At 39.6% G+C, this 27750-nt stretch overlaps 1 protein-coding gene across 6 annotated transcripts in view; it reads right to left on the minus strand.

The window, feature by feature from the left end:
* Positions 1-27750, minus strand: part of LOC135256806 (neuroligin-1-like) — a 203452-nt gene that overhangs the window by 148995 nt on the left and 26707 nt on the right. For 5 of the 6 annotated variants that reach the window (XM_064338958.1, XM_064338963.1, XM_064338962.1 and 2 more), the window contains exon 2: positions 8764-9542. In XM_064338958.1, the coding sequence (XP_064195028.1) occupies positions 8764-9226 (463 nt within the window). In that variant the 5' untranslated portion in view covers positions 9227-9542. The remainder of the gene's footprint in view (positions 1-8763; positions 9543-27750) is intronic. The other variant, XM_064338960.1, reaches the window with a different exon arrangement.

The raw sequence follows: 27750 nt of genomic DNA on the forward strand, positions 1-27750 counted from the left end.
TAATTATATATCTAAATTTGTCCCCAAACAGTCTTATTTGCTACTGCTACAAAATGCATACTACTATACAGTAGGCTATATGCCTGTAAATAAATATTCAATTGCACAACTGTACTAAGCTGTAATTTAAGTGTTATAATACAACACTTAAGTTACATTTAGCAATGAAAGCAATAGGTAATAAAAAAGCCATATATTTTCCTCTAATGTCCCGTCTGAAAATTATATAAAAATCAAACGCTTGTTTTCACTAGTGCTACACTGCACTGTAGACCAAACAGCAGGCTAATGTCCTTGCAAAACACCTGGGCCAAGACCTTCAATGTCACCAAGATCAAGCTGCTTAACACTGGGCCTTTTTTATTTTCTTGCCATTGCCAGTTCCGCCGTGCAAGGGCTTGGAGTTGAGCCCCAGTTTAACAGCTGAAAAGCGACTGGAGGCAGAGGCGATTAATGTAAACACAGTCGAGGGTCTCTACGTCTAGTACCATGTCAAGGTGACTCCAGCACGTGCTAAGGTTTTCCACAACATACACTCTCAGTGGAAGTAAGTCACTCAAACTAATGGATGCTTTTCCATTTTATTTTTTCACTCTTTTTCCAGGTACATTATTTGCCATCGGTTTTAAGAGAATATGGGCTTCCTTCTCCAAAGAATTTTGTCATGGGAAGCATGCCATTTTGTTCCACTCACTGCACCCATTCACCATTAACTGTAATTAAAGAAATTTGGATATCCCAACTGCTTAGTTTGTCATGATAAAAAACAAGAGGTACAAATATAAGAGACACATCAATATAAGCCTGCATATTTGTTATAATATTATCTTGATGGATAGTATACTTGGGTATAGTTTATGACCAAAAATTGCTTGCGGTATAAATGGATTAAAATTAATGATGCAGCTAACAGAGAATGGCATTAAGCGGGAGAACTTCAGCACCCCATGTTTATGTCCCCTAAATTCATATTTTATATTGTTCTGTTTGGGCTAAATCTTGGTTTATAAACAAAATGGCATCACTGCAAGTGACTAATTTAGAGGTATGCCCAAAACTCCTCTGGTTTTGGTGAGGAAAATGTTAAACAATGTGAGCCAGAGCCTTACTCTCACAAGAGCCACTGGCCTCCTCAGCATAAGAGGAAAAGAAAAGGAATTCATGAATGACAATCCAAAGCAGACACTAAAACAAAATGAGGAAATAATGATAGCTATATAACAATAATTAGTTTTTAAAAAATAACTCAAATATAAAAAGTTATTCCATTTGAATTAAATTTGTTGTTCCATTCTTTGTTAAATTTGTAATATGTTTATTCAGTTGAATAAAATTTGTCAAGTTAACCGTAAAGCAAACATTTTTGCAATGCATGTGATATTGCCATTTTCTAAATCCGATATCTTTCCTTACCAGGAAGAGGCTGTCATACTGCTGTGCATCTATATCACTCACTCGCTCTACCACCTCACCAGCTTCGGTCTGATATTTACCTTTTGTCTGATAGCTTTTGTCTGATATTTACCTTTGGCCGTTCTTTTCTCCCAGATTTGATTCCATTTGTGCTCGGAGGTAGACCTGTGTCACCCACAGCTTCGGTGTGGGCACTCACCTGTGAGCTAGTGATTGTTTTTCACCATACAAGCCACAAAGCACTACAGAATGGCCAGCACCCATGGATGCAAGGTACATCACTGATTAGTGATGTTGACAGGTACACGATATGACCAAAAGTATCTGGACACCCTTTGGTCTGGGGCTGTTTTTCATGGATTTGGCTAGGCCCCTTAGTTCCAGTGAAGGCAAATCCGGCTACAGCATACAATCTTATTCTAGATGATTCTGTGCTTCCCCAACACTTTGGGGAAGGCTCTTTCCTGTTTCAGCATGACCATACCCCCGGGTCCACAGTGAGGTCCATATAAAAAGTTTTGTTGAGAATGGGGAGGACGAACTTGACTGGCCTGCACAGAGCCCTGACCTCAACCCCACCCAACACCTTTGGGACCAATTGGAAAGCCAAAGGCAATCCAGGCTTAATCATTCAATCTGTGCCCAACCTCGCTAATGCTTTTCTGGCTGAATGGAAGCAAATCCCTGCAGCAATGCTCCAGAAGAATGGAGGTTGTTACAGCAGCAAAGGGTGGACCAACTACATAATAATGCCCATAATTTTGCATGAGATGTTCAATGTCAAGTGTCCACATACTTTTAGCCAAGTAGTGTACATTGTGGGTACTAGGCGCATTGCTGGAGGAACGATTGCAGTGTGAGAGCCTTCGCCGCCCAAGTTGCTCAAAAGCTCCAGCCTAATAACGATGCTGAATGCTGATTCTAATTAAATAGCCGTTGATGTGTCTGCCCTGGCTATGCATACTACACAATGTTTATGTGTAACGCACACATGTACTTCATCTGAAAACTCGGCAAAAATGAAAGCAATTGCCAACGGAGCTGGGACCCGAGCCAGACCTGCCTTGTTGAACGGATTGCAGCGCTGTGATTGGAATTACTCGAAGCTGCTGACACCGGCCCTGCCAAACAAAACATTGGTTGACTCCTTTTCTCTTTTCCCTACGTTATCAGACTTCAAACACACTGGAATTCCTCAACAACATTCTGGTTCATCGGGATGCTGACCAACAAGTAAATATTTGGACTCCCTTATTCTGTCCTTGCATTGTAAAGGCAAAGCATCTGCTTAAACAAGAAATGGAAGTGACCAAATTTGCAGTTTTCAGTTAGTGAAAAATCACCCACATTCTGCATACCTGCATTAAAAAAAAAATCCCAGCTATCAATTCAACAGAGCCTTGTGTTGCTCCACTCTCAAAAATACTGCCAGAAATTACTCATAAAGTAAGAAACAGTTAAAACAGTTGAGTTCCACAGAAATAATTTGTTTTTCTTATCAATTTGTTGGGTGTTTTGAATCAGCATCCCCTTCTAATACCATGCAAAAGCTGTGACTAAGGTTATTTCTGAGTAATGGACTGAGCATTTAAGAACCAACGTCGCATCTGCAATTCTACCGGAACACAGCTGACAACCAAATCCTTTAAAAAAGCAGAAGCTCTTCATGATTCTCATCATTTCTTCCATGAATATTTAACATATGAAAGCTATGCTACTTAATATCCTTTCAATAGCTGCCAGAATGCTGAGTCGATCTGTTGTTTTGTTCCCATTTCCGCCCTCAAATTGAATCCGGCGTGATGAAACTATACAAATGTTCCCCATTTACTTTCCAAGAGCAGAAACCGGACAATATACTGACAAAGACAGCTTTACCATAGCTCTGGGTGAATAGATAACTAAAGACTGCAGATCCTTTACAGTTTTTAATCAATGAATGCCACTATCCCAAACCAATCATCTGAAGGACAACTTTTGTTCTGAAAAAAAAAAAAAAAAATATATATATATATATATAAATAAATAAAATTTTAAAAGAATTATTTGACTCAAGTCTATGCAACATATACACACTTGACATATACACATATGCACACATGCACCATATTTTTCATCCCTGTTCTTACAGATTCTCTCCCACGGGAGGTGCAGTGAGATGGAAACTTATTGGAGCTGTAAAATCTATTTCAACCTCCTCAATGTGAGCAGTACAACACAGACCCATCTCCCAGGAGCCACAAAACTAGGCCATAGCTCCCAGATTTCAGGAGAGCAACATTTCTTCACAGAAGCTATTGACAGATTTGTCATCCTCCCCTAGTGGATTTCTCCCTGATCCCTGGCTTATTGCTATTGCATGTGTCATATCTAAACAGTATTGAAAGCAACGGTATTAAAACCAGCAGTCACACACAGTCATATAGCAGCATTATTGATCCACTCAATATTCAGACTTTTTTTCTGCAACTGAGCGACATTGTTTACCAGAGCAGTATTATGTACTTGACTTATAGTACAATAATACTGTTTACCCTCTGCACAAAAAAAGTTATATCTCTAAAAATAGCTGTAAGGTTTATATTTCCCATGTTAGAAATAAGCTATCTTCGTGACAGGAATGGAAGTCAGCGGGAAAAACATCAACCAGCAAGCTGTATGAAACACAAAACAAATACTCTTAGAATAAACATATACGTGCCAGTGCTATAGAACGGATTCCTTTTGTCAGTAGAGCTAGAAGCTTGACGTAAAATATATTCCCAATAATTAAGTTTTGTCCATGAAAATGTCCATGAAAGTAAATTCTCAGCTCAGTACTCCTACTTATAGCATGAAACACAGAACAAATTGTGCATATGGATGTAGTATCAACTGAATTATACTGAAAAAATTGGGTTATAGCCTCTTTATGCATAGCAATTTTTATCACCGCAGACTGATGTATATACTGATGCATCAGTCCTACATGAGCGATCAGGAATAAACAATTAATTGTTCACACATACACTTATGATTGCTAGTCATGTGTAAGGAATATGAATTAAATTTGTTCTACGCATTTCATACATCTATTTGCATACAAAGTATTAAGGAGGGATGTTTGGTAGATGTGGAAAAACACTGACTGCTATTCATAAGCTTCAAAACTGATATTTTCCCTGTAACATAATTCACTGCACTTTGGATCTTCAAAGCAATGAAACACACTACACTGATTCATTTCATTTCAACTTCGGTACTTGCTTTCTCAAGACTGCAGTAATCCTTAAACCACCATATCAAGCAAACTGAACTGGAATAAAAGATTTTTACAGGAAGAAAAATTCTCATTTCAAAAAAGCCATTTCATTGACAGGCACAGTTAAAAAGCATGCATGTGTAGGCTACACGAGGAAAAAAAACAAGCTTCCAAGACAATATTTTGGCCTCACATCAGAATCTTTGAAATCCAGTGTAAGCTGGAAAGCACTCACGCAACAGAAGCTCAATAAGAGTCAGCTTGAATTTCTCCGCATTTTCCACTTAGTTAACTGTTAAGGTACCTTAAAGGTGGTTTTTGTCTTGAGCGGAAATATAAAATGCAAGTACAAAACAATCCAAGTTGCACAGGACAAAGGGCAGGTGAGAGACGACTGGGGTGGTGAGAGACCGTTTACAAGACTTCACTGTGTATTTTCTGGATCAAAAATGCACAAATTGTCAAGATTTGCTACTCTTTAAACAACGTGCTCATTTGGTGGGGTTGGTGAACAGTAAGAGCCACCCACGTAATCTGCATATCAATGATAAAGAAACTAGCTGCCTAACACAGAATGTTCTCAGACGTGCTTGGGCTCTGCATCAAATTCAAAGTCACTGCATATGATAGTGCAGAGGTCTTCAACCTCGGTCCTAGGGACCCTGTGCATACTGTACGTTGATTTCTGTTCCTAGCTCAATTGCAACCTTTAATGAGCTGTTAATTGCTCTTAATCAGGCACTTAATGTCTACTGAATGATGATTTACCCCCTACCTATGATCACATCATGTCAGAAATATCTGTGTATGCCATGAAAAATAAATATTCCACAATCACACCCCAGGACTATGAATCAGTCAGATCATCTCATGCTTTAATTTCCTGAGTTAAACATTCCCTTTATCAACTTCCTTATGTTGATCAACCCTTAGTGTTGATCAGCCTGAAGTGATCAAGATGTCGGCAGTGACAGAACCCAATACGGCGAGTCACCAGGCCCGAGTTTGATATCCACTAAGCCGGTTCGTCAGGCAGAGAGAGACTTTACTAATCTCTAAATGGTAAATTATGTATGAAGGAATAAGTCTGAAGCTTACAAATATTCAGGTTTATTGCAAACAAACTGAAAACCAAACTTACATTTTCAGACTTAAATATGTCTTCATCACAGTCCAAATTCTGATGACTTTGGACTCTGATGAAGACACGGTTGTTGTCTTACTCACAGTTTGTTCACAATAAAGATGAATAGCTACACATGTAGCCTATTCCTTCATCTCCGTTTACCGTCCCGTTTCTGAGAAGCACCAGATCACCGTGTTTTTTGGCAGATGATTTTGGCACATTATTTGTGACAGGTGCTGGTGTTTTGGTCCTCAAGTAGGGCAAGGTCATTTTTCAGTTTCTTACAGATTATGAAAGTGCAGATTATAAACTTTCAAATGATGTGTCATACATTGAAATCTGAAAATAGTTGAAGAAGATATGCTTATTTGAATGTTGGTACTCCTAAAATCAAGTAGCAGAGAAAATCCCCTTGAAAGATCTTGAACTTTTCACACTTCTCACAGGGAGATAATGGGTGGGAACAATAGCTAGTTAACTCCACCCCAACCACTCCCCCACTAGAGTACCTGTAAATCCTTGTCCATTTAGGGATTACCCTATTTAAAGCTTTATAACTCCAGATGTGAACACCACAGAGACTAGAAAAATGTCTTAAATGAAGCAATACATTTGTACCATTTATAATACTAGCTTAGATTACTTTATATTCATAATTTTGTAAGAAATAAAGTGCCACAAATGCAATGGTCAAGGTAAAAAATCTAAAATGAATTTGCTCCTTTTTTAGTTTGCAATGAAATACTGTGAGATTGCGGGTTAAAGTATACATGTCCTGGATCAAAAACTTCTTGACCACAAGTTCATAAAATCTAAGGGTGGATATGTAGAACTACTAAAGATCTATGAAGCAAAAACTAAGCAGTGTACCCAGCATCTCCAAATCTACCCAAAATGTCTAAATTATTAACACTGGTCTAAAATAGCTAAGGGTCCAGAAACAAATCCAAAATCCCTCCAAAAAGGAATATAATGCTTTTTGTCCATTGTAAAGCATATGAGCCCCTTATGAAGGTTTAAGATGAAACATAGATATAATTTAAACATTAGGCTACATAATACCACTAACCTATTTAAAGACACTCAATTTCTAAAATAACGTATATAACCAAAATATTTTGAGCAGTAATACTTACATAGCAATGATGAAATCTTATCTATGTTCAGTAGATGGAGACACAGACAGTAAATCAATGACAGTTCTATCCGCTTCTGTTTTGCTCCAGAAAACGATGTCAGATAGGTCTATCAGCAAACATATGGCTTAGCTATGCCCAGAAGTCCTCAATAATAATGGTATTTTCCAAGGAATTACGAAAAATCGTTGACAATGTTTCGTTAGGTGCAACGTCTTTTAATGCTACCATATATAGAGCGAATGCCATGGTAAGAAAATGTTTGGTTACGCTAACCTATAAAACGCTATTCCAAAAGCAAAATTAGACATGTTATACATCGTTAGAAAGCTTATACTCTCACCTACTGATTGAGCATCCGCCATTGTAGCAACCTCACAGAGTAAACAAACATAGGCTACTACCACACGGCTTTATTTATGGGCGGTGGCTTGACTGAAACAAAGTGACAATAGCCAACGAAATCAAACATGCTAATTAAACTGCACCCCCATCATGCCTCCAAAACCCGGCTGTAAGAATCACTAAAACAAGCTGACTTTGCTGACAAATTATAAGTATTTAGTGACCATAAAAATGTTGTTTATTCTATTGAGTGACTTCTTCAACACTTTAACTTTCGTAATATGAAAAAAAGGAAAACAGTAAAAAAAAAATTAAAAAACCTTTTTTGCCTCCTAGCGCGATTTCAAGATTTGCGACTTGCGGACCTTTTCTCCAGCACCCGTCACATTTTTATGCTTTATTAATCCTCAGAGGGAAATTAGTTAATCACTTGGTCACAATAAACCACCATTTAAAACTGTCCATTTTTTGGGACACCTGATCGAAAGCAGCAACTGAGTACTTTCAGTATACATCAGGAACATAACAGGAGCTTTTCTAATAAAAGACTGAAATAGAATGGCTCTACCATAGTGAATACGCTGTGAATCTAATCAAGTGTATCATTACGACTTCCCTGTCCCCCACAGTCGCACTCTCAAACTCCTTCTTCAAAAATTAATCTGCATTCAACCAAAGCAATATCTTGACGAAACTGTGATCAATACAGTCAGGCTGGACCAACGGAACAGCGGTGCCATTCCTCTTTAATTTAAACTTTGGGGGTTCAGCATTTTTCAGTTTAATCTAAATCCATTGCCCACCTGCATATTGCTTCTCAAAGCTCACTGCAGACTTGAAATCCATCTGGCCTGTGACTTCAGGACTTCACCTTAGTCACACACTGGCTCCTCTGAGATACAATGGCATGCATACATACCTCCTTTCCTACATATTTTCTTGCCCGGTTTTCTGGCACATTCCTTGGATATTCTTTTTACTGAAAAATGAATAAAAGACTAAAAAATAACATGGGGCTCCATTATAGAATGTGGGACCATGCAACAACATCTAACGCGATATCAATCATTTAAAATAAATGAAAAAAACTTGGTTGTTCCCTCTGTATTGTCATCAGCCATCATCATGATGCATCATTATAACCCTAACTCAGTGGATTAGATAATGTTGTTAGCCATCTTTTGTGAGGGGGTGGGGGGGGGATTTACTTGGGTTTGTGTATAATGTGGGGAGGAGGTAGGAGAGTGAAGTGGTATGGGAAGTTAGTTCACACAAACACAAAAAAACAGTATCATGCAAGCATAGAACAAAAAAACATGCACAGGTCATGCTTTTTAAAAGTGAATTAAATTGAACTGAAATGCAATCCAACGAATTGAAAAATGCACATAATGTCTTACGGGGATTTTTCAACTTATTGAATTGCAATTAATTTCCTGTATGGACTGAACTGCAGTGCAACCAACTGCAAAACCCCTCCACTGTTACTCCCGTTAACTCACCATCCTCTGTGGGAACGTATATGTTTAAGTAAAGGCAGTCTTCGCTCTGGTCCTGGACGTACGAAGACACAATTTCCATGCTGTTGGTAAACCACACAGGCAGCATGACTTCCGGAAGCCTCCCCTCTTGGATGGTTTGGGGGCAGACTGGCGCAAACTGGGTGGCATTTCGGGTGTCAGGCCACGAGGTGGGCGGCTCCGGGGGCTGGAATCGTCTGTCTCCGATAGGGGGTGCCGCGTAGGGCACGCCTAAAAACTGCACCACTGGCCCCAGGATCTCGTTGTGCAACTCCTTCTTGAACCCTCGCAACTTCCCGTAGACGGTGGTCACCACGGGATCTGCGTCGTCCACCTTCTCCAGGGCCGCCGCGAAGCCCATCAGAGCCACGCCCAGCACCCACAGTTGGAGGAGGAGCCCCGGCCCCGCCCGAAGCCCCGCCCACGTCTGCGCTGCGGCCGCCATTTTGCTCGCACCGCCTCCTCCCGGCCAGAGGAGGCGCTCTCCGCTGCAGCGGCACTTAGGAAGCGACTCCGGTCTATATCCACTCGCGACGCAGGAAGATCGAACCTCCGGATTGCTCAGCTGTCAAAGGCTCTCTCACATGGCAAGTATTTCCCATCGATTTCACATTCACAGTGGCAGCATCCTCACTGAGCACTATTCATCAGGCGCATCCTACCGGTGATTAAGTTTCCATCCTGGCGCTATGAAAAGCACAGCCGTTTGCAGTGGGGGCTTGGCTGATAAATCAAATCCAGTTTAGCCGCAGGACCACATCCTGCGAGGGAAAGAATGAAATGACTAATTAGATACAATATATGGGCAGGACAAGGTTCATTAGCTCCGGGAACATTCAGTCACTGGCGTGGCAGCCTATCAATCACTCCCTGGCTTACATAACTATTTACGTGTTTCTGAAGAAGCACATTCCTCCAGGGCAGTGGGAGAATTAGACATTAGGCATTTCATACAGGACAAACTATCCAATTAGGCTCTAATGTGACAAACAGGCTAAATGCAAATAGGTGTGGAAACGTCGGTACTTGATGCTGTGGAACGATGCAAGAGTCATTACAAAATCAAGTAAGAACGCATTCAGGGTCCAATGACCCTTTCGAATACACTATGCTTTCAGGCTGCGTAAATCTCGATAGCAGGGGCAGTCACAGATGCATTCCTTGCTCTAATAACCACTTTGCACTTCTGTTTTTCCCAATATTATCTTCTATTCTTGTGTATGTGTATGGAAGTTAAATTATCATTTACAAAAAAAGATGTCAACAGCTGAATACAGAATGCTAATTGTTTATATTTATCACATTAACTACAACACACTGAATTTAGCCTTCTCCCTCAACAGAATTTGTCCTGGACAGCACACTAACACCCAGCAGTGAAAAACAAGAAGTTCAAATGGCACATTCAAATAAGTAAAAGCCTAAAGCCAGAAAAAACAAACAGCAGTAAACACACAGTTTTTGTCCATTCTGGTGCATCTTTAGGGGACATGAATAAGATGCAATTGGTTAATAAACAAGCAAGAATGCAGTTGTTTCTTTTTACTGTGGGACGTGTGACTTGTGCATATGTGACGTCAAATTTCACCCAAGCACTCAGAATTTTCTTCAGTGTTACCATTTTATTGATCCTCTGCTAAAATACTCTATAGCTCACTGAGTTCTTGACTCAAGTGTTAAAGGCATACTATGTAGGATTTTTACCTTGAAAATATTATAAAATAAAAATAAAAACAATACAAAAAAACAAATATAAATCTAAAAATGTAGGTGAGTGGGTGAGGTTGAGTACAGAGGAGAATACTTCTTTGATTGTAAACTGGACCACAGAAAAGCTAAAAATTCTGCATAGCATGACTTTCAATTAATTGCTATACAGGTTTCTGTGATTTATGTGGATGATGCTATAGTGCATTACATTCATAATAAGTATATAACAACTAAATCCTTTAACAAAGCTCTTAACCTTGATGGCTATGGCAGATACTTATACATAAGTACATCATATCATCATATGTAAAAATGCAAGATCAACCTGAAAAAAGACAATGCAAAGATTTTTAAAATTGTTTTTATATATGTGTTGTATAATTAGACATTTTTAACTCATCAGTTAAATTGCAATCATCGCTTTAAGTTGTGAAGTAATGTTTCACATCTTCTCCACTTGCTTAGTAAAATGATGCGGTGCACAGATACATAGCCCATGTCTATGAAGGCTGCAAGTGCTCCTCATTTATTCCAGAATGTGGGCCACGATTAAGCCGCCAAATCAAACAGCTAATTCAGCCCACTGGATAATCGGCCACTGAGCCGGAATGACACCCACTCACCTTCCAACCCAACAGGACTGGAGATTAGCACCTTTAACCTACATTCCCCTGATGTACGCATTATGCTGAAATGCAACACCTGAGGATCCTTGGCTCTCGTGCTGGTTAAAAATCACAGTGAGAATGCTTAAATCGGAGCTCACGCCAGTCAACTGTAAAGTTTGCCTGGGGTGCATAATTGCAAATGAAAACTGCATAGAATTTGCTTGGAGTTGTTTTGTATTGATGTTGTATTAGGCCTACTACGTAGTACTGAAACAGTCTGTCCATTTTTTATAACACATTTCTTACAAGGTCAATGCTATACCATAGCAAGCAAAAGCAGGTCTTCTGGAACAAGATAACAATTGAAAGTGACACTGCCCTCTGTTGGCACTATGACAAAAATCACAGGGAACATGTGTTTCAACCTCAGGGAAAACCTACCAACTGCACTCTCTCACACATGCACACAGAAGCATATGCACACACACATGTGCACATCCTGGCACAGACACACACACACACACACACACACACACACACACACAAACACACACATGCGCATGAACGCATGCATGCACACGTGCACCCGCGCGCACACACACGCACACACACACACAGGCACACAGGCACACACGCATGCATGCACACAAGCACATTCAATATGCTGGCAAATGGGAGACATGGTTTTTTGCATGCAGTGGCACACAAAATATTGTTTATTTCATTGTGACTATTTAGATCTCTGGTTATGAAAACAGACCATGTTTGGAGACTCCATAAAACCGCATGACTATCCCTTCATAAAACCAACGGAGACTATCACTTGTATCCTATCAAATGAATAAAATAAAGGTGAGAGAATATGAAAACAAACCACATGTTTTGGAGAATAAAAGGTGACACAACAGGAAATGTAGGGAAATTGGTCATTCTGTCAGAAACTCCAATTCCCTCAACAGTTATGCAACAGGAAGTAAAGCATGATCCTACATGCATTGATGTTGGTTGAGGTGAGTTACTCCCTTCACTGTAATCATACAATGAAATTCATTGTTCTTTAATTCATTTATTCTGTAAATTGTAATATTTGTTTGCTTCAGATTTCTTAATACCTTTCCTAGCTTTTAAAAGTAAAAACTGTTTGTCCTGACATAGGCTATACGTTTGCAGGAAGTGTAAATCAAAGATGTAAGTGCATCTAAAACCAAATACAATGAAAATATCAGTGGCATTCAGGTAACTATTCCTGTATGGCAGAGAATACATGCCACACAGAACACTTATTCAAAGTAGGCCTATAAGGTAATACTATTCAAATATTAGTACTGTGCTTCCCTTTTCACTTGCAAAGTAAATGACATTGAATAAAGCTCTGAAACTGCTTTATAAGGAGAGTCCACTGTAGCTATGCTTGATAAAGTACCCTTGATAGATCAGTTATTTTTGTCTTATTCTCAGTTTCATGCAAAACATTTCTAGAACCGCTGTTAGATGCGATTAAACGTTGGATATAAATAACCTTTTTCACAATGCAGGTGTAAAGAAAAAATTTCACACCTGTTATGCATATTCATTTAGCACCCCACCAAAACAGCGGGGTAATAAGCTCGAAGGATGAGACATCATAATTCTATGAGCTCAGACATTCTTGACATTTGCCAATAGAATTTCTGATTTAGTGTTCTATGGAAATATGAATCAGATTTTTCTCTCCTAGAAAAATCAGCACTGCACAGAACATTAAGCTCCCATTACTCAATAGCAGCAAAGGCTTCAGTTCAAGGTGTTGTCTATTGTCAAATCAAATTCAAGGAAAAATATACATATACACACTCACACACAGTCGCAGGGAACAAAACTATTGTTTGTTTAGGCATATGCTATCATGCACATGTGCATCTTTGAAATGAAACTACCCTAGTCTGTGGTCAGAATGTAATGTGACACCAGATTATAACTGATGGCTCTACACCAAGTGCATGACAATAAACCACCAAGTTTTAAAAAATGTATGTTGTTTAAGTGGCAGCCCTTGATAAAACAACATTCAGCCTTTCAAGTCTTTCAGTCTGCAACAGGCTTCGACTTCCGGAACTCCAATGCAGGCTCCAAATCACTGACAAATCCACATCGACCATATTACACTGTAAATTTAGTAATCGTTAGACTAGATATTCTGGAACTTTCTGAACAACAACAACAACAGTTAATCTGGATGGTGTTCACTTTGAAGGTAAACTAGCTTCAGACAAAACAAGGGTCAGTTAAGCAAGTTGGCCAGTTTCTCAGTTCACCTTCCTATTTATTCTGCTCCGTTTACTTCCTTTGTGTGTTCCTGTGAAAGGAACCAACAATTGTTCTCTCCGTTTCAAAGTATTTGTTAAATGCAAATAGGGGAGGGAGAGAACTTCTATATCCAACTATATCTTGTCATTAGCAAGCCTACCAATGAAACAGAGGATTACTGTTTGCTTGACTGCATCTACTGTGACAGCTCTGCCTTTGGCATTAACTAACAGTCATTTTAGCAAAGAACAAATAAAACTTTATAATGAAGACAGATTCTCACAAACAGAAATTGCAGCCCACTTTCATGTTACTCAAAATGATCAAACCAAAGAATACCATTGACACCTGCACTATTCCATTATAAGTCAAATCTTATGAAAGCCATTCACAGCTGGCTCCTTTGAACAAATACACCAGGTGTTCAGGCCTCTCCAACCACGGGTTTTATAACAGAGAGAGACAATTACATTCTTCCCCATTACACAATCAGACCTATTAGTCTGCTAATCTAAAATCTTAATGCATTCATACATGACCACAACCAGCCTTTTAAATGGGATGCTTGAAGGCTTTTAAGCTGCCAGGAACAGACTGAGAGGTCTGAGAATGACCAAAAGAGGACAGACAGCTCACTTGCACATCACTGATAATTTCCGCAGTTAAGTTTTTTTTTTTTTTTGACTGGCACTGGGAAGCCGTCACTACCAAGGACTTCTCAAACAGTGAGAATAACGCAATTCGTGCTCCAGCCAGTGGACTCATAACTCATAACGCCGTACCATTCCCTGAGATAATATTTCAAAATGGCAGGCGTGGGTGGAGATCAAAACAATGCCAGGAGCCCAAACGAATCAAGAAACAACACCATTAATTAGAACAAAGACAGTATGAAAGGGCACGGGATTTTCGGTACACTTTTGTAAATTGACGCGGTGGTTGCAAATTGGCCTGTGGCCCAAAGCGCTGTCGCCACGGTGTCCAGGTGGGACACTAATGTCATACCCTCAGGCAAGCCATAGTTTCAGTAAACATCCAGCTGTGTAAACAGGCAGCATGTAAAAAAAAGCTGAGTCAATTACCCAGGATAAGGGAATCTCCAAAGCAAATTAATAATCACTCAATGACACAACGCTATTCTACCAATACGCATTTCAGCTGTCAGCTCTTATTTGTCACTAATTTGAAGCAAATCAAAGCGGGACAAAGAACAATGTATAATAACTAAATGTTTGTTTATAGCGTACATTATCTCAGCTGTGCAGATTCATTAAGTCTGAAGGTTAGGCTTCAGAGCATGCTGTACAGAAAATATTCAGTCTTCAACAATCTGGATTTTCACTATTACTAGGTGTAGAGGACATAACAGTGATGTATAGAAGCTACATTAGTCATGGTTGGTACTTCAAATCGTTTGCTATTGCTAAAACATTACCATGGAGATTTTATAAATATTGAAAAATGAAGATTAGTCAATATACAGTATCATGCTGTTACACCTTACAAGAGTCCCAATATAGGCAGTAGGCAAATTCTACTGCTTCACAATGTATGAAGAAACTGGATATAATCTTTCTCAGGATATAGACTAATAATATATACAAACAATGTCTAGGTCTGTCATGTTCACAATACCCCATGTAAACACTTCCATTTAAATGACAAACACTCATTTATTTGTCATTCATAGTAAAGTAAAACTGACTGAATGCATGCCTAAGTGTTTCTTTCCGCTAGAATGTCTGTTTGCAAGTATTTATGTGTATGCATGTCTCTCACAGCCTACATTTTTATGCTTTGCTATTATTAATTACTCATAATAAACAGTGGAAAAAGAAATGACATCTGAAGAAAAACACATTTTCAACATACAAAAATGCCATGTTACTCACACATACAAAGCACTGTCTATAAGTAATTAATTCAAACATGTTAAACCTGTCCTGCCATTTAAATTATTGATATCAAAATTAGGCCAAGTTACAAGAAATAATATTGGCTATTCTTACCTCACACAAATTAAACATGTTCCCTAAATCATTTCAAGTAACTTGGCCCAGTGTGCACAAGCATGGAGTACATTAATGTAAGCTTCTAGATTTATTTCATAGGCCTAAATATTTCTCAGCTGTATTTATGTACTCAACCCCCTTTCTGTAGTGGGAATGATTGTATATTTCTTTGTATAAATACCTGTCTGTAAATGTGCTTTGGAATACAGCTTTCATTTGTGTGAGCTAAGATAGTTTCTTGTAACTTGGCCGAATTGTGATATCAATACTTTTAATGGCAGGCCTAGATTTTTGGAAATTTGAATTAATGACTCATAGACAGTGCTTTGTATGTGTGAGTAACTTTGCATTTTTATAAGTTGAAAATATGTTTTTCTTCAGGTAAGAAAGTTGTTGTGTAATTGTGTGCATGTGTGTGCGGGGTGTGCGTTTGTGTGTGTGTGTGTGTGTGTGTGTGTCGTAGCTGGTGACATGGCATGTGCAGACACACAGATTCGATTTTATGGTCGATTATGATATAACAGCACATAATTCAAGGGCCCAGAAGCTGTGTAAAGATGTTTAGAATTCACAAGAGGAACGGAATCCTATTAGTGAAGAAGTAGCATGAATAAAAAAGGACAGAAATTTCCTGGGGAGCTCTAAGAAATGTCATCACCAGACAAGACGTGTGAGCGTAGTGTGCACATGAGTCATTTGGACCCGTTCTTTAGTTGGATGGCTCATATGCAAATATAAAACTAAATTACTAAATTCATCAGAAAATCTGTGCCATTTAAAAGGGCAAATTCCCATTGCATATGACAAAATATTACTTTCTCCAGATGCTCTCAGATGCTGTATTTTTCAATGCATGAGATTATTCTGCAGTACACCAGAGATTTACTCAAGTAGTGATTTTTGTTTCAAATCAAAAATCACTGACTTAAAATCAGTTTTCCTATCACCTTACTCAGCTCGTCCATGAGAAATGGGCCATTGGAATAAACATCCTACAACATGCACCGTTTTCATTGTTATCATCCCTAAATGCATTTAAAAAAAGAAAATATTTTAAATCTGTCTTAACAGAAATATTCACATCCATATAACTTTGTACTGAAGTCAATGTTTTAAAAGTACTTATGGGATTGTCCTGGATCATTCATGGGAATCAATTTAACACATTCAGTCTGTTTAAGGGAATGGGCAGTTCAAACCACAAGCTTACAGAATTATTCAAACACCATATCTCAATAAGGTCTCCTTTACTTTTTAAAGTTGTAAATAAATAAGTTTCTTGCCAATGATAATGAATTTTTATCATGTTTGACATCTTGAATTTTGATTGACTGGTCATACTCCTAACAAAGATACCAGCTTTATTGTGTGAAACGCGCTTGGTTTAAGTCACACATTTCCAGCATGTTAAATTCAGCTCACTGCTTACATCTTTGTTCCACGGCATCAGGAGGCTATCAAGCTGTGGTGAAACAGATTGTTGCTACTTCAAAATGACTTCCTACCCTCCTGGTAATGTAATTAAAAAAAGGAGCTGAACGGATTAAGAAATAAGAGCACTGTTCATCTTGTTGTTTTAACTGCAGCATATAATGGGGGCATGTTTTTAATTTAAAATCTTTCTTTTTTTTTTGTTAAGAAGAGAAACAATAATGATGGTTATTTTGTACCAGAAAGAAAGAATTTTGTTTCATTTGTGAATACATACAACATTATATTAGTATTTTATTTTATTAGCTATTTTATTAGTACATGGGCCCATGCAGACTAGGTTGATTTGAGATGCACACCCTCATACAGGCATGAAAAGACAGTAAAACCATGAGCTGACAATTTGTTTGGTCACATGCATTTTTCCTATTGCAACAGTTTAAAAAAAAAACGATTTCTCAATATTGTGGAGATGAGGGAGATGAGAAGTTTTGAGGGTATTCTGTCATTGGAGTATTGTTTGGAAACTCTATATCCATAAAATTGAGCAGCCTGCATTATGTGAAAAAGTGCATTATGTTGCTCCACAAGGCATGAGAGAATGTGAGCCATTTTTCATCCAGCTATCTAATGAACAATTGACAGTAAAAGTAGCACTCAACGTGGTACAGCAGCCTACGCAATTGGCCACAATTAATCAGTTTTCCAAGATGGCAGCCAGTCTAACTGCAATTTGCATGCCAGTCCCTAAAATCGGAGAGCTTAATGTTTTAAATACTGTGCTTCATAATTAAGGTAATTCTCTTAAAGAACTGAAGGCAAATTTAAAGCTTACCAATATTTGATAAATATTTTAGTTTTTGTGCTTTTTTTTTTTTACTTTGGAGTTGGTCATACTGATTATGGCACTTTGTCACACCTGCTGGCTCCTACACTTCTGCACCTGGTGGGGTATCAACAATTCACACTTTTATGTCACACCTTTGCCCACAGTGGAGCTAGCACAGAGTGCGGTCGGAGGAAGACCTTTCCTGTGCAGCTTTGACATGCAGTCCATGATTGACCAGTGGGGATCGCCAGAGAGCGGTGAAACGCAGATCCCTAACCAACTAAACCACTTCCGTGCATCACCACTATGCTGCCACGGACCACAGTCGACACTGGCACAGGCCGAATTTGTTTCTGAAACCGTGGGGCTCATCCACCCATGTACCACAGCGTGGTGCCTTAGCCAAACACACAAAGCAGCCCAATACTTCCAGTTTCATCATAGCATTTGGTGTGTCTGTCCTGAGGCAGTAAGCCCTTAAGGACAGGAGTGAATGAGCAGCAGAGCTACTTGTACAGCAGAGCTCAAGCACGCCTTGTTGAGGATGAAGAGGCACATCAGGCTATGGGCAGTAAATGCGCTCTCATCGACACATGGAAGACTTACACCAAGGTGCAGTGAAACTCCATGCTGCTGTCAGAACCATTATTGTACTTGTCCCCAGTTACACCAAAAAAGGTACTCTTTAATGCACACATTTCTGCTACTCTGCCCTTTTTATAAATTCTGCAAGGACGACTCCTCCAGCCAAGGACTGGTTCACTTTCCTGTTCTTTGTTTTGGTTTGTATATTCATTCCAATCTCCAAAGAGATGCCCCATTAATTTGATCTCTAACAAACAACCAAATTTGATTTTCAACATTTGTCGTTGCTGCTTCTCATTTATTGAATGCCCACAAACCTACAAAGCTGAAAGAATTGGTGCAACACTATCACAGTTTGCTGTTTCTCCAAAGCATTATTAAAGTTTTGGAGTATTTTAAAATATTTTTTTGGTTTTCTCTGACAAGTTCACTCTCAGGGTTAAACCTTCAAATGAAACACGTTATCATACGGGTTCTACTAAAGCTAAAGCAGTGGTAACCAACTCTGTTGATCTACCATCCTGTAGGTTTTAATTTCAACCCTAATTTGGCACACCTGACTCTACTAATTAGCAGCTCAGTGAGATATCCGATAGCTGTTGAATGAGGTGTGCTTTGTTAGGGTTGGAGTGAAAACCTACAGGATGGTAGATCTCCAGGAACAGGGTTGGTTACCACTGTACTAAAGCAACAGACCTGCCCATTCTCTCACTTTTAATATCGGATTATTATAACGGTAATAAACACTAAAGCACATTTTTTAAGTTCTAAAGTCAAGTAACCTCTCAATTTCATACATCACATTAATTCTATTGTTGATATATAAAAATCTTATTAAGCCTTGCCTCTGCATTTTGTGCAAAAAAATTGTCATGGACTGCCACCCAAAGGTGAAAGGATTTGTTTTGTATTCCCTGGAGCCCAGCCCACATCCATGACGTAGGATTAGGTAAAAACTACTTTTACATAAGCAAGTCAAAGCCCCCTTAGCTCCCCTCTTCTTGAGTGATGGGTAAATGTTATGTATTCAACTCGTCTAATACGACTACACACATTGTCCTGCTCATTTTAAACCACCTGCAGTCAAGATGTGACAGCCTGGACAGTGTTTCATTTTCTTTAAATTTGATTACCTATAAATCCTATTTAGTCTTTACTTGTTTCATTTTCTACATCATTCTTTCCTCTATATGTGGCACTTTGGTTTGTTAGTAGTAGTTAGTAGCAACAACGTTAGCATTTTATAGTTTGTTCGTTGTCACGATGTTGGTAGTTAGACTAGTTTTTATAATTGTACATAGCATTTGTAACATTAGTCTTTTGTAATTGCACTATTTTTTCAATTTTAGTTTCTATCGCAATAAGTAGGCTACGTCTGGCTGTTTTCTAGTTTTAGCTGAGATAGCTAGCATGAGTTTCACTTGTTGCATATGTGGCTGTCAGAGTCACCAAGTTACTCACAAAATGATATCATTAAGACTTCCTTTGTCGAATTGAATTCAAAGTGAAACCATTCGTAGCTGGTTAATGTTCATCTACAATTCATGGTGGATCATCGACGTGGTTCTTTGTCGAGGAAGTAAATGAGTTAGTTGATGTCAGGGAATGATACAGTCGAATCATTTGACTACTCTGTAACCGCAAAAGGACAGCACTCGAGTCCTATTCTGTATATTTTCCCAAGATACCATTGCTGCTTACAATAAAATAGCAATTGGAGATAGCTTGATCGACGACGGGTCACTATTCAGAAAAGTTACAGACGCAATTTTTTATGACAGGTGCGGGATTGTTTTCCACCTCGCTGGCTACGCCTATTAGTCTATGATGCATTACCTACTGGTTCTGTTGTCCGTCCCCGTGCTCTCATTCAACCATAATTTGCATCTTTTAAAACTGTGAAGTGAGTGGAGACAGGCCAAAACCTGGTGTTGCTGTACACCTTAATTCCAATACTGGGCAGGATCCTGGTTTTAATTGTTTGTACTGTCTGAATTTAAGTTGAGAAATGGTAAATGGTCCAGGATTTTTTTTTACATATGAATGTTAGATTTGTTTCTAAATTAGATTTAATTAATGTCTAGGTTCACTCTGACCCTGATGTTTGGCTTTGTCTGAAACCTGGCTGAATAAATCTGTCTCCGATAATTTAATGACCATACATGGCTATATCATGTGTAGATCATATTTGCCCACGCAGAGGAGGGGGGTAATGAACAAAGTTGTTACGTTCGCGTGTGGGATGCGGGCGTGCGTTTTTCTCCCCTCTTTCGTTCTGCTCTCTCTCGGTTGCTGTCATTTCCGCAGGAGTCCGTGTGCCGCCCTTCGTTATTCCCATTGGTCATCCCCGCTGTCCATCATCAGAGTTCTCCCGCTCATCCCCCCCATCCGCCAATCAACTCCCTCCTGCAATCATGTCTCCCCCAATCATGCCTCAGCTCTCAATTTAAAATATCCCCATTTCGTTCCTGCAGGAGCCTTCCGTTTCCTCATTTGTGCTGTGTGTTTGGGCAAATGCTAGGTTGTGTGTGTTATTTGAGAGAGTTGTGTGGTCTGAAATTTTGTCCTCCCTGTTTCGCTTCAGAGACCAGTGTTAGGTAAGTTCCGGGGGCCCCTATACACGTGTTGACACGTAGGGTAAGGGCTCTGTCTAAATACATTAGTTTAGTGGTGGTGTTGCCCCTGTATTTATGACTGCGGGTCGCAGTTAGGTTAGTTAGACAAGTTTTGTTTTCTGCATTGTTAATAGGTTAGTTATATTACAAAATCGTAGTTAGGGTATTTGTTTGTTATTTTCGGCACCACTCCCTTTTTTTTGTACTGGTCTCGGTCGTGTGTCTTGACGTGTTTTATGTTTGGAAATGTCTGTAAGTACTTGTAAATAGCCCCCCCCACACAGTAAAATCCCTTTCACCGTAGTCCGCCTTGTGTGTCTCTCATTATTCTCACAAGAAAGCTTATATATATTTAGTTACATCTCCTGGTGCCAAATATCAAACATCATTTAAAATATTGCACCCTTAACCCCTAGAAGGGTCGTAACATAAGTGAAAAAGAAGTAGGCTATAGTACAACAGTAACAAACATTAAGTCAAAGCAATTTGAGTTATTGGCAGGAATGGCTAATATTGCTAACAACTCTCACCTAACAGTGATAGGCTGCTATAAGGCACCATCTGGCTTGAAGTTGGCTCTTATTTACCCTGATACTCTGAAACTTTCACAGCCTGTCAACCCTCCCACACAACCCAATCCCAGATTCCCCTAAAAAGCAACCTTGATAGATCTGACTTTAACCAATGTACCTATTAATATTCTGCATATGGAGGTGTCTCAAATTATGTTAACAATCATTGCCCTGTGGGTTGAGATAGAAATAGCAAAACTCCCAAAACAAACATTTTAAAAGTAATTTTAAGACATTTGTTAACAAGCCATTCTAACATTATTCAAGTTATTGCAATCTTGACAGAATGAATCTGATCCCAGATGTGAAAGCTGTCTGTGAGACTGTTTTCCTGCAATATGACGGGTCATGGTTTCACTGGATTGAATCACCACGTCCAGCTGGAGCACCACCTACATGAGATTGTGATTCATCAGAGCTAGCTCACTGGTTTATGAGGACGTTGTCATAGTGCTGTGAAGTGAGGCTACTGAAATAAGAGGCATAGCAGCATCAGTGCTGCACCCAGGATTTGATCCTGCATTCCCAAACTATACCATTCTGCCACCAATGCTTGACAGAAATATCCATAGTATCCACTTTGTGTCTTGACCTCAGACATTTCTGCAGGATGAAAGACTACTATGTCTTTATGAACTCTGTATGTGTCATTGTTGTCTAGAGCAGTTCATTGCTATCCTTGCTACTGTAAATTCTAAGCGGAAACACCACATAGCACCAGTGCGCACAACAGAGCACTCCCAAGCCTAATGCAAACTGAGGCAATACCCCACGCCAGCCCCTGTAGCCTGCGTATGTTGTCTTTGTCAATCGTGATTGAATGCAACCCTTTTGAAGACTGAAGCTGAGAAAAACATCTGAAAGGCATGCTTGGCATTTAGAAGAGATGCCGGGGGAGAAAAAAAAACAAGAAACACTCCGCTAGCTGCTTCCTCTCTTTAATAGCGTTGATGTTCAAAACTGTTATAGTATAAATCGGTGATTTTTTTTTTTTTAATGACAAAAAATGGGGCAAAAGTGCTGGCAGATGTTTGGGGAGACGCGCGGGGGCTCGGATGGGAGGGCGGCTGTGGCGACGACGTAGCCCCGAGTCGAACACCCCCGTGCCAAGCAGACGGCGCGGTAATAACCGCCGATGCTCCCGGGCTGGGGGGGATATGCCTCCCGGGAGCCCGGTGCAGCTGTAAATTCCCTCCTCCTCCACAGCCGCCCGGCGCTAGTCCTACCCAGCCAAGGCGCGGCTATAAATAACCCTCTCCCTGCTGCATGGACCAGCAGCCATTTGCCGACCTATCCGGTCTGCATGTACCTGCCGTAATGCTACTGTTGACCCCCCAAGGCACGGTGTGACTGTTGAGTACGAACGCTTCCCGTTGCTCAGAAAACACATCAAATTTTCTTATGGACTATAAAAAAAAAGCGGCTGGATTGGATTTAAAATCATGTGTCCTCATCAGCTCAAAGTCTAAGCGGACCTGCAGATGCCGTCGTAAGTTCCCAAAGGCACATTGTGTGCTTAGCGGTTGCGTCCGGGGTCCAAGTTAATCCAAATATAATAAAAATTGACATCCTCTAACTGACATTGCAGAACGCCCGGTATAATTGGCAAGGCAATGTATTCATTACGTGTTAAAAAAAAAAAAAAAAAAAAAAGTATTAGGAACTAGACGTAGGCACAAATATTTTCTCTTTAATTTGACGTGCTATGTGCCTCAAATAGAGGAGGGGCGGTCCTTTTTATGGGGTACAGTCTGATCTACAACATTTGCTTTCACTTAGACATCTCTCTGTCTATACAAGCAAGGCCTTGCTGAACTTCCATTAAGTTGGAAGTGCATGGCAAGGGCAAACCTATTCCGGGATTTCATGCCAACTTCTCTAAAGCCACAAGCTTCAGCAGCACACTGCACATGTGGCTTTTGTTGAAAATGTTTTGCAGTGATCTGATAGGAGAGAAACAGAGTTGGCTCTTGCAGCTTTTCTGAAAAGTAAGACAGAATAATTGCTTGGCACAAAATGCAGCATACACACCAGCCCTGTTGAGCATCCCTGCTGTAAGCACCAATGAAAGCTTGTGACTGAAGCATTTGCTTTGGCACTGATCACCACAGTTCACATTTTGTTTGGTTTTCAATATGTAATTGTCATATTAAAACAATTACCTCTGACATTATTTTGAATTGTATAGTCTTTTTTATGTTCCCCCACCCCAATTTTGGAATCCCTAATCGTTTATAGCTGAGCTAATGCTCCAATCACTGCAGCTGGTGGTGTAGATAAACATGCAATCTCCTCCCAAGCAGGTGATGTCGCCAGCTGCTTATTTTCATGCAGTCCAAACTTGCACAGACATGAATTGAGGGAAGACACTCCATGTGCAGTTTTAGCAAGTGGACTGAGGGTGCACAACCAACCAGCAGGGGTCACTAGAGAGCAACAAGGTGACGGAAACCTCCTTAACCCTGGGCAGCAAGCCAGTCAGCAGTGGCATAGTAGGATTTAATCCTGGGGCCCTTCCATGTGCCATAACAGTGACTTAGCAGGATGAGCCACAGTGTGCAGATAGCTATTCCTACAGGCCTTTTCTGCCAAGACATATATTGTTCCACTGACTATTTTTGGCCTAGCTGTTTCAGCTGACAAATTGGTTTCAACATAAACATTTCATGTTTGTCAAATCCCACATTTTAAACCTACTATACATTTGCTTCTCGTATGTCATCATGACTCATAAATAGTTTAATACCCTGGATAAAAAGTGCATGAAAAATCACCTGTCTGCTCCTCAGCTGAGGGCCTAATTCTGGTCTAATAAATTACTAACGAACTTGCATAACTTGTAGTATAGTTTTTTTAAACCAAGTCAGGCTTTAAAACTAAAGATGTATATAGAAACAGAAAAAAAATGATTGCAACTACGTATCTTCATTTGGCGTGTTATTCAAACGCTGGTGTTCAGACCTGCAAGTTCCATGAACAAATAGGATCCTTACTGAATGTTACAGAACAAACTATAACCAGATGGTGTAAACATGCATAAAAATCCATGAAAGCTGTGTTCACACTGATTCACATCATTTTAGTGTTATATTTCGCCACCCCTGAGAAGGAAAGTGGCTCTGGTGCTTAAGGAAAGCCTGAAGAAGCACAGATGTCCACAGGACCAGCATGTGCACTACCCCGAGGACTCAATTGATGTGAAAGGGAGGACGCAATATGTCATTGGCACCTCAAGCCACAGCGTTTAGTGACAAAGCATACTGCTCATCCATCTACTTTATTTGCTCTATTCAGTCTATCCACCCTAGGCATGGTCTTTGTAACTCAAAATTAAGGACCACCAGCAAAGGGTGGTTGGACTGCGGACGCGCCTATGAAAACATCTCATTATGAGGAAACCCGAACAAAGTCGAGCGGCGTCAGCCGGTCGTGAAATCCCTGCAAAACACGATTAAGGAAAGGGAGAGATGACGGCGGAGTTTTCCAGCCCCCCGGGCTCCTTTGCAATTACATCAGGATCGTGATGAGCCGGTGCTCTTTGCCACGTATTGACCGCCCACTAAATCTTGTTTATTTCTGGCCGGGGAGAGCGAACAAGTGCGCGGCGTAACCCACTCCCGGCGAAGCGGGCTGACAGCTGGAGAGTTACACAGCGCGCCTCTGCCCGGAGCTGTCCGGGGTGCTGAAGTATCACACGCCACTCCAAGCAGATGCTGTGACAGTGTTGGGGTTTGCGGCGCTGCCAGGTTAATAATTCAAGAGCTCCGGACCTTGCCGAAAATAAAATTAAATAAAATAAATAAATAAATCTTACAGATTGAACCTCTGGATTTAGGCTATAGGAAAAGGAATGAGCATCTGGATTTAGGAAAATCACAGACAATCAACATAAACTGCTGAACACTTTTGTTTTTGTTTGTTGATCTGTCTCTCTCTCCACTAAATGAATATACAGTCAAATTATTACAGTTATTACAGTTAAAATATTGCTACTGCATTTCCTCTAAGTCTGTTCTTCGGTTATCGGTAAACATGTAATGCAATGTACATTTTGCAAATGTTCATGATGATATCCAAAAAAATAAATATATTTTCAGTTATTGTTTGGTCATCAACATTTTACATCTGGTTGGTCATATTGCAGAGGAAGGGCAAGTTCAGTAATGTGACTTTTTCACAGCTGGTTTGTAATTGCAGTTATAATCATGTGTGAAATGTTTTTGTTGACGCTTATTTACTTACTGCCACTCCATTGCTTTGGCACCTTCAATCACAACTCATCATAATCGATCATCCATATCATCATCCTCATCACCGTGATTCTCCTCATCATTTATTTTTAAACACCATATGGTAGGGAATTCTTACATGAAGAACCGATTCATCTTAGAGCAACTTTGCGAGTATCAGGTAACATTTCATAATACACACTCCGTTTGGCCTGTGCTTTTGGTCAGACATTAAATCGGGGCACGTTCTCCAACAGAGAGCTTTTTTTCCCAGCTTTTGTAACCATCAAGGTAGTTCAAAACGATGACACTTTTAAGGGCAGCTTCGATAAATCCATCATGAATGCTGCATGACCTTTACACTTGAGGATAGTACTGGTTTCAAAGACTGACATTATTTTAAAAGCAAGATGGACATAGATCTATCTCACAAAAATTGTGAGTGGAAGGGACATTTTAAAGGCATGCCCCACAGGAGTTTTTAGACGGTGTTTACAATCAAAAGTCTCTTCCTCCGTCTTCAACCCCGCCCACTCACCCCTGAGTACTCGACCGAGCCACAGACATCATATTATTCATAAGAAACTACCGGCACACTTTTTTTCATGAATTACTCGGACCAGACATGTACTAATGCTGCATTCGCATGGTCATTGGAAACTAGTACTTACGAGATGTCATCTCGGAAACACAAGCTGGGTGCATTTGAGTATATTTGAACCATACGAACTTGAGACAAAACAAACAAAATGGAGTTTTGCAAGTAGACTTTCTTTCTTTCCCTTATTTTTGTGTACAGTCTCTTTCATACTGAAGAAATACAATGTCATTCTCATTGCTGATTGTTACAATGTACCATATTATTGGCATCTGTGTCCTAATACAAATTCATGGCCTCATCCATGTACACTGGAAAAAAGTTCACCAATAAACAAGAAGTTAGTTATCTAAAACTGAAATCATTTTAGCATTATTGCTGTAGTTATAATTTTATCCTCCCAAACTCATTTTTCCAATCAAAACAGACTTCAGGTCAAACACCTGACCTAGCAACCCCTAGCTGCATAGCGAGAGGTAACGTTAGGTCCAACTCAAAACCAATCTGATCCCAAAACACAAGCTCTGTAGGCCACATCCACCCCTCCCCACACAGAAAAGTATAGCCATATAGTATAAAAGTATAGTATACAATGGGTAAAGAACTGGTCTTCTAACCAAAAGGTAACAGGCTCGATTTCCAGGTAGGACACTGCCATTGTACCCTTGAGCAAAGTACTTAACCTGAATTGCTTCAGTATAGCCTATATCCAGATGTATAAACGGATGCAATGTAAATGCTGTGTAGAAGTTTTGTAAGTCGCTTTGGATAAGAGTTTCTGCTAAATGCCTGTAATTTAATGTAATGTAATGTAAGAAAAGAGCACCACGCCCAGATAATTCCCAAACACATTTTACAATAACAAATACAGGTAATGTGCACAGATTCGGTGAAAGTGCATTAAGACAAAGATTGTCACAGATACGCCTTCGATTGGTTATTTTATAATATTTGAAAGTTAAGAATCCTACACCGTATGCCTTTAACCAAAGTGGGATACTAAAACAAAATGGTACTGAAGGTGAAAACTGATAATTACAAGTACAAAAAAGCTTAGAGAGAAGCACCTGCTGGGGTGGTGACAAATTATTCTTTGGCCATGCCTCATTCTGCCCACATTTGCCCTATAGCCTGCTGTGCCTGCGGTTGTTTCTCTGAAGACTGAAGACAGTCAACAACTCTATGTGATGATCACTGAGAAATTTCAAATGTCAAGTAAAAAAACACTTCCACCAGGGTTCTACCAAAAGAACTCACCAGCTGCTCACATTTTCAAATCCTGCTTTCCATTTTTACTCTTACCTCTTGTAAAAAATCATATCATTAAACCCAATAAAATTAAAGATATGTTCATCATTTCTCTATGTTCAGAAATTGTAATTCTTTTTTATCTTTGTAATGACGCAAACCAACTCAAGCATTACCATCTCACAAATTGGTTTCTTTCTCTTGTCACAAAATGAACAGGTAAATACAAACTTTAATACCTTTACT

Source organism: Anguilla rostrata, chromosome 6, assembly GCF_018555375.3.
Source record: "Anguilla rostrata isolate EN2019 chromosome 6, ASM1855537v3, whole genome shotgun sequence".
In the NCBI taxonomy this organism is placed as follows: Eukaryota; Metazoa; Chordata; class Actinopteri; order Anguilliformes; family Anguillidae; genus Anguilla; species Anguilla rostrata.